Raw genomic sequence first — 13,181 nt, forward strand, 5'->3', positions numbered from 1 at the left:
TAGCAAAAAGTACCCGTTCTCCGAACGGGTTCTGTGGACAGACATGACAACACTCATCAATTGTTGAAAATCAATGATCCTGTAGGTCACGGCTCCAATTCGCTTATCGCTTGATGTGCTTTGCACTCTGAAGTAAACTCCACTGAGAAGGGGCGTGTGTGGCTGGCTGACATACCCCAGAGCAGACGTTGGGGTGTGACGAGAGTTGGTGTGCTGCTGCATACTGGCACCTACTGTGCTCTCTCCCCACCTGTTGCCTTACCCTGGCATGGTGTAGTTTGTTGTGGTACAAAAGTCCAAGACACTGTGCATTCTAGAGTTGAGGACCGATCCTTCTACGACCACATTGATGTTTCGCTGATTCGCCTTGAAACACTTGTGTATAGGTGCGTTATAAATGCCATATCATATCATATGTGAAAGTGCTGTATTCCGGGGAAAGCGGTGAGGTGTCCATATGTTATGAAGCCCGTAATGTCCGCATGGTCCTAACCGGTGACTGTGCAAAATGTGCTGCAGATTGGTGAAACAGTGTGGTATTGTATAAGGAACAACGCTTCACCAAGCCACAAACCCACAAAAAATGTTGAGTTTTGCTGAGGAACAACGCTTCACCAAGCCACAAACCCACAAAAAATGTTGAGTTTTGCTGGAATCTGGGGAAAGGGGTGAGGTATCCAAATGTCATGTAGCCAGTATTGTCTAGAAGGTTCTAACAGGTAACTATGCAGTTTGGTGCAGATTTGTTTAATGGTGTGGAATTGTATAAGGAACAATCTTTTGCCAAGCCACAAACCCATACATTTTCTCTTTTATAAATATAGATAGTTCTTTCACTAATTTAAAGTAACAATAAACAAAGACGGTATTTGTGGGAGCATGTATTTTTCATTTAAGCCACTAGAGGGGGTGAAGCACTATTCGTGCATAGCTTTCGGAGAAAAAGAAAGCAACGGTCAAATTTGAAGGCTGTAAGAAAACTGCGCGCTATACCGGTTCTCATTATAGCCCATTAACCAATGGGAAAGGGTTATTCACCGGGGTTCTAATAATGAGTACAAAGGGAAAAAATCCTGAACAAATGCTAAGGGCTGCCTGTTATAGTCCGCTATTGCCTATCGGTTACAGCAACAGTTGCTCAGCTCTATATTCATTAAACATATTTTAAAATAACTATATTATCTATTCAAGCTACTTGTTTTTAATAAAGCCCTTTTTAGTTGCTATTGAGGCCATATAGTTGTATACAAAAAAACAATGAAACAAACGTACACATACCATTAGATCTGCTCTTTTTCTTAAGTTTGTATTGGGTAGCAGCACCTTTTTAAAAAAAATCAACAAATAAATCGGTTAACAAATGAAGATGAATTAAGTATCGACATAATATTCTTCTCAGGTTGTTGTGAAATCTCGATTACACTCCGCGCTCCTCATGAAGATAGGGTCGGCAGCGCAGTGGGCCGCGCAGGCAGGGGCAACATGCAGTGCAATAGGAGTTCGGTCCCCAGGTCCAGCACTTAGAAGCTGGAGGAGTTCGACACCAAGCATAAATAACCAATTCAAAAACAATAATCATCTCTGCATATGAACACTTTCATTACCAGTTCTTACCATGAACTTCTACCATGAACTAAAATAATCTAATTTTATAAAACTGACTTGGAAAGTACACACAGCACATTACAAAACATGACAATTTTTAAAAACAAAATATTATAGAAGGGTGTCACACCGAATGACTCTAGCTTCATTCTCTCCATCATCAAGAGAGGATGTACCAGCATTCCAATCATTGTGATTAATTTAACAGATTTAATCTGGGTTGGTCTTTTGTATTTTAAAGCTTAACATACTTCCAAAACACTGGCTTGTCAAATTGTCATTTATAAATGTGCAGAAAAATCTTTGACTTTTACAAAAATGCAAAGGGTTTTTTGTGTCAAACAAACAAACTTTAAAATATGCTTGCCTGAGTCCTTCTCCATCTCGTCCGCTCCCTTCTGTCTACCACCCCTTCCACCTAAGAAGAAGGATCAAGTAATGGGCTAAACGATGCCACCAGCATGCGAGGAGGCAAACTTCACAGAAGACAGTACAATAATGTACGAGATATAAGATGATTGATCGGGATCACTGTATTGTCTGCTGGCAAAGCCAGGATACAAGCATGAATGCTTTGGTTCCAAATTCTGATACTTATTCATCTCTTGGACTAACATTTTATGCTCATTGTTGCAAATGATTGCCTAGGTTTTCCAACACCCCATCTGTACAAATCAATTTCTAGACCTTCACCATAAGGATGCCATGTTCGTTTTTATAGCAACCCTATCCGGTGCAGGTATATTGCTGATTCACTGAAAAAACTTTGTTAAAGGGAAGTTATGCTTAAGTTGCACTAATAAAAACCTATGAAATTCAGTAAAAAAACATTGTTAAAAGGACGTTATCGTTGCAAGTAAAATCGAAAAACCCCTGAAATTCGCCAGTTATGGTAAGCTAAGCAACCATAACTCGTGCCACCACCGTGCACTGCTAAGACTAACACACAGGACATCAAAGATGACATCACAAACATCACTGATGACATCACATGTCTAGCCCCTTCTTTTTTGTTCACTGCCATATCTAGGCCAGGTGGGTTTATTTACTGACAGTCAGAAACTTAACTTTCAAAAGGTATTACATTTATAGATATTGCTATTCTCACATGTTCGTACACTACTTTCCGTAGAACTTAATCCCATCTTATGATGTACATATATAGGGGAAGAAGCAGGCCTGAAACACAGCAATCATTTTTGTGCGTGAATACAATCATGTAGATTATACACAGTTGCTAATGATACTGCCTCTTGTTTGCTTACTTTACTCTCTATATATAAGCCCCATATTTGTATGCATTGTAGTCTATTTATGTTTTGTGTGTATTAGTAGAAATATGTAGAAAGTGATGCATTATTAGCTACTTAGTACATGTTTCACAGACCGGAAAAGTCTGATACAGAAGCATTCACCATTTTATTATATAACTTTGGAAAATTACAAATATAGCTCCTCTGTGGTGTATGCTGCAGCCAATACCTACATTTCTGTATGAGTAGGTTCCTGTACTAGAAAGAACACTGCAATGGAATTTTCATTAGAACACTACATTGCGTGATGAAGTAGGTAGTTTATTACACATCTCCTGATAATCCCTGATACTTTTTTGCCAACATTACATTCACAACCCCTTGTATGAAAAGTAAATGCAAATGTGATGTCATCAGTGATGTCATCAATGATATTTGTGATTTTATCTTTGATGTCCTGTGTGTTAGTCTTAGCAGTGCATGGTGGTGGCGTGAGTCATGAGGCCTCATTACAACCCAGGCGGTAAGTTCCCTACTTTACCACCATGGTGTAAACTCTGTTTACACCATGGTGGATGGCGGATTTACCGCCCCATACCAAGGTGACTGGGGCGGTAAATCCCCATTCCCCATTTACCCTTCCCCATTCCCATTTTTGCCCCATAGGGCATAATGGGAGTGGGGAAGGCGCTAATTACGGCACCGTAAATTACGGTGCCGTAATTAGCACCAAGGCGGGTTAGCGCCTTGCATTTTAACGCCTGCTAAAAGCAGGCGTTAAAATGGTAATCAGGCGTTAAGGGTTAACGGCGCTGACGGCGCTGTTAAACCCTTAACGCCTGGGTTGTAATGAGGCCCATGGTTGCTTAGCTTACCATAACTGGTGAATTTCAGGTGTTTTTCGATTTTACTTGTAACCATAACGTCCTTTTAACAACATTTTTTACTGAATTTCATAGGTTTTTATTAGTGCAACTTAACCATGACGTCCCCTTAACAAACAGGGTAATTCATAGAATTTCGCAGAAAAGTGTCGCAAGCGGCTGGCGCAGAGTGTCCGCGTGCGATTGACTGCGCCAGGCACGTGCGCTAAAACCGATTTCCGCGCACAGCGTATTCATGGATTTCAGGCTCCCAAACCAGCCGTGGCGCAGAGTATCGCAGCGACCCTGCAGCAGCGCCGGTAACGCCCCCAAGAACGCCCTCGCGCAAGGAAAAGCCATCAAAATCGCTAAATCATCGCAAAGGGCAGCGCTAACCCTGGACCAGTCCACAGGGCTGCCAAACAAGGAACGCAAAGCGGGTAACGTGCATATCAGGGGTACGCGTGAAGTTATACACGCGATTAGCCAGGGTACGTGTATTACAGGGGTACGCGTGAAGTTTTACACGCGATTAGCCAGGGCATGTGTATCACAGGGGTACGCAGGAATTATCACACGCGATTTGGCTGGGTACGTGTATTACAGGGGTGCGCGGGAATTATCACACGCGATTTGGCTGGGTACGTGTATTCCAGGGGTGCGCGGGAATTATCACACGCGATTTGGCTGGGTACGTGTATTCCAGGGGTGCGCGGGAATTATCACACGCGATTTGGCTGGGTAGGTGTATTACAGGGGTACACGGGAAGTTCTACACGCGATTCGGCTGGGTACGTGTATTACAGGGGTGCGCGGGAATTCTCACATGCGATTTGGCCAGGTACGTGTATTACAGGGGTGCGTGGGAATTATCACACGCGATTTGGCTTGGTACGTGTATTACAGGGGTGCGTGGGAAGTTCTACACGCGATTGGCCAGGGTACGTGTATTACAGGGGTATGTGGGAATTATCACACGCGATTTGGCTGGGTACGTGTATTACAGGGGTACACGGGAAGTTCTACACGCGATTCGGCTGGGTACGTGTATTACAGGGGTGCGCGGGAATTCTCACATGCGATTTGGCCAGGTACGTGTATTACAGGGGTGTGCGGGAATTATCACACGCAATTAGGCTGGGTGGGTCCTCACAGGTGTTCCCTGTACACCCTCCACAGCCCCTGCAGGCAGCCCACAAAACAGGGGACTACCCTGCACACCTGCTCATGTCCCCCTGCACCCCCACCCCCAGCAGTGCAGGGGCAGCCTCCACCAGGCCCCCACTCATGTCCCCTATCACCCCCACCCCCCCGCCACCAGGTTCACCCTCCACCAGGCCCCCACTCATGTCTCCCACCACCCCCACCCCCCAGCAGTGCAGGGGCAGCCTCCACCAGGCCCCCACTCATGTCTCCCACCACCCCCACACCCCAGCAGTGCAGGGGCAGCCTCCACCAGGCCCCCACTCATGTCTCCCACCACCCCCACACCCCAGCAGTGCAGGGGCACCCTCCACCAGGCCCCCACTCATGTCTCCCACCACCCCCAGACCCCAGCAGTGCAGGGGCACCCTCCACCAGGCCCCCACTCATGTCTCCCACCACCCCCACCCCCCAGCAGTGCAGGGGCAGCCTCCACCAGGCCCCCACTCATGTCACCCACCACCCCCACCCCCCAGCCACCAGGGTCACCCTCCACCAGGCCCCCACTCATGTCTCCCACCACCCCACACCCCAGCAGTGCAGGGGCAGCCTCCACCAGGCCCCCACTCATGTCTCCCACCACCCCCACACCCCAGCAGTGCAGGGGCAGCCTCCACCAGGCCCCCACTCATGTCTCCCACCACCCCCACACCCCAGCAGTGCAGGGGCACCCTCCACCAGGCCCCCACTCATGTCTCCCACCCCCCCCACACCCCAGCAGTGCAGGGGCACCCTCCACCAGGCCCCCACTCATGTCTCCCACCACCCCCACCCCCCAGCAGTGCAGGGGAAGCCTCCACCAGGCCCCCACTCATGTCACCCACCACCCCCACCCCCCAGCCACCAGGGTCACCCTCCACCAGGCCCCCACTCATGTCTCCCACCACCCCCACCCCCCAGCAGTGCAGGGGAAGCCTCCACCAGGCCCCCACTCATGTCACCCACCACCCCCACCCCCCAGCCACCAGGGTCACCCTCCACCAGGCCCCCACTCATGTCTCCCACCACCCCCACACCCCAGCAGTGCAGGGGCAGCCTCCACCAGGCCCCCACTCATGTCTCCCACCACCCCCACCCCCCAGCAGTGCAGGGTCACCCTCCACCAGGCCCCCACTCATGTCTCCCACCACCCCCACACCCCAGCAGTGCAGGGGCAGCCTCCACCAGGCCCCCACTCATGTCTCCCACCACCCCCACCCCCCAGCAGTGCAGGGGCAGCCTCCACCAGGCCCCCACTCATGTCTCCCACCACCCCCACACCCCAGCAGTGCAGGGGCAGCCTCCACCAGGCCCCCACTCATGTCTCCCACCACCCCCACCCCCCAGCAGTGCAGGGGCAGCCTCCACCAGGCCCCCACTCATGTCTCCCACCACCCCCACCCCCCAGCAGTGCAGGGGCACCCTCCACCAGGCCCCCACTCATGTCTCCCACCACCCCCACCCCCCTGCCACCATGTGCAGCCCCCACCAGGTCCTCACAATCCCCAATCATGTGCGTAATGGTCAGCCTCCACAGCCAAAAAGCCCTACCAAGTAACCCATTCACCCACATGGAAATGGAAATCACATGTTACACCCCCAATGTTCATGAAGCAAATGAACCCATGTCCGTCACACACATATTTTCCAATTGAATGGGAAAACACACAACATGACATGCATGAAACCAATGAGATGAAACCACACAGTGAACAATGGAAAAAAAAATGTATTTGAAAAAAATATGAATGCTAAAGAAAGAAAACTAACTACAATGTAAATGTGAAAAAAGAAGCTGCATGTCCGCATAAAAACACAAAACTAGAAAATCTAATCCAAAAAATGTTGTCCAAAGTGAAATGTCAAAACTCTCCGTGCAACAAAGAACTATGTACAAAAATAACAAGGGTCCATCATCACAACTGAACTAAGGAAACCTCCTAAAAAACCTACCTAAATATCAACTATATACAAAAAGTGGAGCAGTGTCCGTCGACTCCAAATCATAAGAAAAAACAAAGGAAACCTAAAACTAAAGAACTATATACAAAGGCGGCTGGCAAGTCTAGCGGCTCACTCTGTGGTGTTCCGGGCCAGGGCATCATCGAACTCCTGTTCGATGTCCCGGAGGCGGTCCAGTTCCATGGCCCCGAGGGTCCGCAGGGACGACGCCGTGTCCTCCTCCAACCCCCTGCGGATTGCCTTGAGGCACTCGGCCCGCCTCAGGGCCCTCCACATGGAGTTCTCCGCCCTGACCATTGTGAGCCGCGCCTCTTCCGCCCGCCGCCGCTCCGCACCTATGGCGTGGCCCAACCGCTGCCACACGGAAGACACTCTCTGTCCTGGGTCCTCTTGCCCTCCGGCCGATGCCTGCCCCTCCGATGTCGAAGGCCCCGAGCCTTCATGGCTCCCACCATGTTGCTGCTGCTGCTCTGCCTCTGCCCGTGCACTGCCTCCTGCTGCCTGCACATCCTCCGCCGGCTGGGGTGCAGTTGTTGATGTGGCCACCCCTGCTGGACGTCCGACTCCCGACTGTGGCAGGGATGCCTCCTCCACCAGCCTGGCCGCACTGTCAGAGGCAGCTCCACAGGGCACCCAGGTGACTGATGGGTGGGAAGATGGCACAGAGGACGACTGGCGCGTAGGGGGTCCAGTTGAGGAGGGGGTCGGAACAAGCCCCATCAGACGGAGGAATCCGGTCTGGGTGACCTGTCCCAGCAGGCTGACGTGGTCAACGAGCCATTCGAGATGACGTGCAGTCCATCCATGAAAAGACTGCAGGTCACCTCGCATGGCCCGTTGACGCAACGCCACACCAGCCAGGACAGGCTCAACCCGGACCTGGATAGCCACGTCCGCAGGCAGAGGAAGGCCAGTTGACGTCAGCTCATCCCCTGCCTGGAAACGGGTCTGGACGTAGGCATCCCTGCTGGTGCAAGATGATGCAGGGACAGGATCGGGGACAGGATTGCACACAGGCACCTCCGCGGCCGCCTGTGCTGCCTCCTGTCCCTGGTCCTGGACTGCACCACTAGCACCAGTGGGATCCCCACCTCCAGACCCCGTCTCTGGTGCTTGCACGGCCTCCTCCTCCACCAGACCCCCCACCAACCTGGATGACTCCGTGCCATCTTCCCCTGTTGGGCCCTGTGGGGTCCCAGCTGCCCCTTCTGTTGCCGAGGAGTCCAACTCCAACCTCCGCCTCTTGGACCTCCCCCCGGCAACTGCGGCCTGGGACGCGGCACCGGACTCCTCACTCCCCGACGAGATGACAACACGGGAGGGGAGCCGGGCCTTGCGTCTCCGGCTGGCGGTCGGATCCCCGCCGCTGTGCTCCACAGCACCTTCTCCGCCCTCTTCATCAGTTGACGCTGCAGACAGGGAGAAACAAAACACAGGCATCAGGGCACTGTACAATGGACACATACACGCATGACAGTTACACATGAGTGGCATTGGCAAACCTCAGACATGTCATCACAATCCCCAACACACATGTCATTGCAACTGGCACACATGAGCCATACCACAGCCATATCGCAACTGCCACCACCATCCCTACACATACAACAGCATCAGCAGCCAAAGGGGAGCCATACATCACATGCAACACAGGAAGTGCACCACACATGTACACACACCACCACACTTGCATGCATGTCTACACCTCTGCCAAGTGTCGCACTGTTCAGACGGGCATCCATGTCACATCTGCCAATCAGGCTTCCACATACCGCTGTCACATGCATCCATGTAGCATCACTGTTGCACCCTTGACAAATACACACACATGCACATGTACACAGTGCTCATACATGCAGCTGAAAACAACATACATGCCTGACATCACGGACATGTCTACTTACATACACATTCATCCAAACGTGTGCACGCACAACTGCATTTGCCATGCAAGCCCACACACACAAGCACCATCCATGTCTCACACATTACAGCCCTCGCATGTGTCAGCCCCACGGCCCTGTACACCCCCACCCATACTCCACCCCATACAAACAGATGTGCAACCGGCACAAGGGGGAATGATCACCACACGCCCTGCTCACAACCAGGATGCATGTACACTCACCGCTCGACTCCAGACGGCTCTGCTTCTCTAGGACCTGGACGTGGAGCGCTGGGGATATGCGTTCCAGGACCCCCATCTGTTCTTCCGACAAGTGGCCCCGGCGCCCCTTGGCATCCGCTGCCTTCAAGAGGCGCCGGGCCTTGTTCAGGGTCCTGGACCTGAAGTCCTCCCAGCGCTTCCTGACATGTTGTAAGTCCCGGACTGCCACCCCCTCCGCGTTGATGACAGTCACGATGTCAGTCCAGATCCGAGTCCGTCCTTCCTTGTCGGCGCGGGAACTTCCAAAGAGGGCATCATACTGCCCCAGGACTTGCTCCACCAGGACACCAACTTCGGTGGCACTGAAGCTGGTGCCCCTCTGCCTCTCTGGCCGGGGGTTGTCAGTGGTCACAGATGGTGTTAGCCCCGACATGACAACCCCAGAGGCAGGAGTGGGTGGGCAACTAGGTCCTGGGGCTGGGCTGTGGAGCGATGGAATTCCAGTCGGGAGTCTTCTGTTCCAGCTGGGGTGGTCACAGCAACAGCACCCCTGGCTGATGTGCAGGCAGCAAATGGCAGTGCACGTGGGCAGCAGGCAGTCAGGCAGCAGCAGATAGCAGGTGGGAGCGTGCTCGGGGCTCTGGGGGGCAGTAATTCGTCCTTCTGGGCAGGAGCGTGGTCTCCCGTGTGCTCACGCGTGGCCAGCTTGGTACGGAGTGAATTGGCACGTGAAAATCCTGCACGTCAGCGTGAAAACCGAGGAAAGGCCCTGAGCGCGTAAGCGCGTCAGCACGCATACGCGATTCCATTGGACCAAAGGCCCTCAGCGCGTAAGCGCGTCTGTGACGTGACCCGCACGGGTGTTTCCCACACAGCACGTGGTGACAGAGCACACGTGGAAAGACTGCACGTCAGAGTCTCATTGCGACAGTGACAGTGCGGCCAGGCTGGTGGAGGAGGCATCCCTGCCACAGTCGGGAGTCGGAGGTCCAGCAGGGGTGGCCACATCAACAGGTTCACCCCAGCCGGCGGAGGATGTGCAGGCAGCAGGAGGCAGTGCACGGGCAGAGGCAGAGCAGCAGCAGCAGCAAGATGGTGGGAGACATGAAGGCTCGGGGCTTTCAACATCGGAGGGGCAGGCATCGGCCGGAGGGCAGGGGGACCCAGGACAGAGAGTGTCTTCAGTGTGGCAGCGGTTGGGCCACGCCATAGGTGCGGAGCGGCGGCAGGCGGAAGAGGCGCGGCTCACAATGGTCAGGGCGGAGAACTCCATGCGGAGGGCCCTGAGGCGGGCCGAGTGCCTCGAGGCAATCCGCAGGGGGTTGGAGGAGGACACAGCGTCGTCCCTGCGGACCCTCGGGGCCATGAAACTGGACCGCCTCCGGGACATCGAACAGGAGTTCGATGATGCCCTGGCCCGGGACACCACAGAGTGAGCCGCTGGACTTGCCCGCCGCCTTTGTATATAGTTCTTTAGTTTTAGGTTTCCTTTCGTTCTTATTATGATTTGGAGTCGACGGACACTGCTCCACTTTTTGTATATAGTTGATATTTAGGTAGGTTTTTTAGGAGGTTTCCTTAGTTCAGTTGTGATGATGGACCCTTGTTATTTTTGTACATAGTTCTTTGTTGCATGGAGAGTTTTTACATTTCACTTTGGACAACATTTTTTTGATTTGATTTTCTAGTTTTGTGTTTTTATGCAGACATGCAGCTTATTTTTTCACATTTACATTGTAGTTAGTTTTCTTTCTTTGGCATTCGTATTTTTTTCAATACATTTTTTTTTCCATTGTTCACTGTGTGGTTTCATCTCATTGGTTTCATGCATGTCATGTTGTGTGTTTTCCCATTCAATTGGAAAATATGTGTGTGACGGACATGGGTTCATTTGCTTCATGTACATTGGGGGTGTAACATGTGATTTCCATTTCCATGTGGGTGAATGGGTTACTTGGTAGGGCTTTTTGGCTGTGGAGGCTGACCATTACGCACATGATTGGGGATTGTGAGGACCTGGTGGAGGGTGCCCCTCCTGGCAGGGGGGTGGGGGTGGTGGGAGACATGAGTGGGGGCCTGGTGGAGGGTGCCCCTGGTGGCTGGGGTGTGGGGGTGGTGGGTGACATGAGTGGGGGCCTGGTGGAGGCTGCCCCTGCACTGCTGGGGGGTGGGGGTGGTGGGAGACATGAGTGGGGGCCTGGTGGAGGGTGACCCTGCACTGCTGGGGTGTGGGGGTGGTGGGAGACATGAGTGGGGGCCTGGTGGAGGGTGACCCTGGTGGCTGGGGTGTGGGGGTGGTGGGTGACATGAGTGGGGGCCTGGTGGAGGCTGCCCCTGCACTGTTGGGGGGTGGGGGTGGTGGGAGACATGAGTGGGGGCCTGGTGGAGGGTGACCCTGCACTGCTGGGGGGTGGGGGTGGTGGGAGACATGAGTGGGGGCCTGGTGGAGGCTGCCCCTGCACTGCCGTGGGGTGGGGGTGCAGGGGGACATGAGTGGGGGCCTGGTGGAGGTTGAGCCTGCACTGCTGGGGGGTGGGGGTGGTGGGAGACATGAGTGGGGGCCTGGTGGAGGCTGCCCCTGCACTGCTGGGGGGTGGGGGTGGTGGGAGACATGAGTGGGGGCCTGGTGGAGGGTGCCCCTGGTGGCGGGGGGGTGGGGGTGATAGGGGACATGGGTGGGGGCCTGGTGGAGGCTGCCCCTGCACTGCTGGGGTGTGGGGGTGGTGGGAGACATGAGTGGGGGCCTGGTGGAGGCTGCCCCTGCACTGCTGGGGTTTGGGGGTGGTGGGAGACATGAGTGGGGGCCTGGTGGAGGGTGACCCTGCACTGCTGGGGTTTGGGGGTGGTGGGAGACATGAGTGGGGGCCTGGTGGAGGGTGCCCCTGGTGGCTGGGGGGTGGGGGTGGTGGGTGACATGAGTGGGGGCCTGGTGGAGGGTGACCCTGCACTGCTGGGGTTTGGGGGTGGTGGGAGACATGAGTGGGGGCCTGGTGGAGGGTGCCCCTGGTGGCTGGGGGGTGGGGGTGGTGGGAGACATGAGTGGGGGCCTGGTGGAGGGTGACCCTGCACTGCTGGGGTTTGGGGGTGGTGGGAGACATGAGTGGGGGCCTGGTGGAGGGTGCCCCTGGTGGCTGGGGGGTGGGGGTGGTGGGTGACATGAGTGGGGGCCTGGTGGAGGCTTCCCCTGGTGGCTGGGGGGTGGGGGTGGTGGGTGACATGAGTGGGGGCCTGGTGGAGGGTGCCCCTGGTGGCTGGGGTGTGGGGGTGGTGGGTGACATGAGTGGGGGCCTGGTGGAGGGTGCCCCCGGTGGCTGGGGGGTGGGGGTGGTGGGAGACATGAGTGGGGGCCTGGTGGAGGGTGACCCTGCACTGCTGGGGTGTGGGGGTGGTGGGTGACATGAGTGGGGGCCTGGTGGAGGGTGCCCCTGGTGGCTGGGGTGTGGGGGTGGTGGGAGACATGAGTGGGGGCCTGGTGGAGGGTGACCCTGGTGGCTGGGGGGTGGGGGTGGTGGGAGACATGAGTGGGGGCCTGGTGGAGGGTGACCCTGCACTGCTGGGGTGTGGGGGTGGTGGGAGACATGAGTGGGGGCCTGGTGGAGGGTGCCCCTGGTGGCTGGGGGGAGGGGGTGGTGGGAGACATGAGTGGGGGCCTGGTGGAGGGTGACCCTGCACTGCTGGGGTGTGGGGGTGGTGGGAGACATGAGTGGGGGCCTGGTGGAGGGTGACCCTGCACTGCTGGGGTGTGGGGGTGGTGGGAGACATGAGTGGGTGCCTGGTGGAGGGTGCCCCTGGTGGCTGGGGGGTGGGGGTGGTGGGAGACATGAGTGGGGGCCTGGTGGAGGGTGACCCTGCACTGCTGGGGTGTGGGGGTGATGGGAGACATGAGTGGGGGCCTGGTGGAGGGTGCCCCTGGTGGCTGGGGGGTGGGGGTGGTGGGAGACATGAGTGGGGGCCTGGTGGAGGGTGACCCTGGTGGCTGGGGGGTGGGGGTGGTGGGAGACATGAGTTGGACATGGGTGGGGGCCTGCTGGCAGGTGCCCCACAGTGCTGGGGGGTGGGGGTGGTGGGGGACATGAGTTGGACATGGGTGGGGGCCTGCTGGCAGGTGCCCCACAGTGCTGGGGGGTGGGGGTGCAAGGGGACATGAGTTGGTGTTCATTAGTTCAAGGAGACATGTGCCTTTGCTGGGGGGCATTCCCATGGTGGGTG

The 13,181-nt window shown here is 55.1% G+C and overlaps 1 protein-coding gene across 38 annotated transcripts in view; it reads right to left on the minus strand.

Moving 5' to 3' along the window:
* Positions 1–13,181, minus strand: part of LOC138491680 (von Willebrand factor A domain-containing protein 5A-like) — a 925,839-nt gene that overhangs the window by 130,368 nt on the left and 782,290 nt on the right. For 30 of the 38 annotated variants that reach the window (XM_069618327.1, XM_069618326.1, XM_069618336.1 and 27 more), the window contains one exon: positions 1,279–1,323. The exons of 7 other annotated variants lie outside the window; for them this stretch is intronic. In XM_069618327.1, coding sequence (XP_069474428.1) covers positions 1,279–1,323 — 45 coding nt within the window. Of the gene's footprint in view, positions 1–1,278; positions 1,324–1,872; positions 2,024–13,181 lie in introns of those variants that run through there. One more of the 38 variants, XM_069618360.1, reaches the window with a different exon arrangement.

The sequence above is a fragment of the Ambystoma mexicanum genome, chromosome 10 (assembly GCF_040938575.1).
Source record: "Ambystoma mexicanum isolate Mex_15411 chromosome 10, UKY_AmexF1_1, whole genome shotgun sequence".
NCBI classification, from domain to species: domain Eukaryota; kingdom Metazoa; phylum Chordata; class Amphibia; order Caudata; family Ambystomatidae; genus Ambystoma; species Ambystoma mexicanum.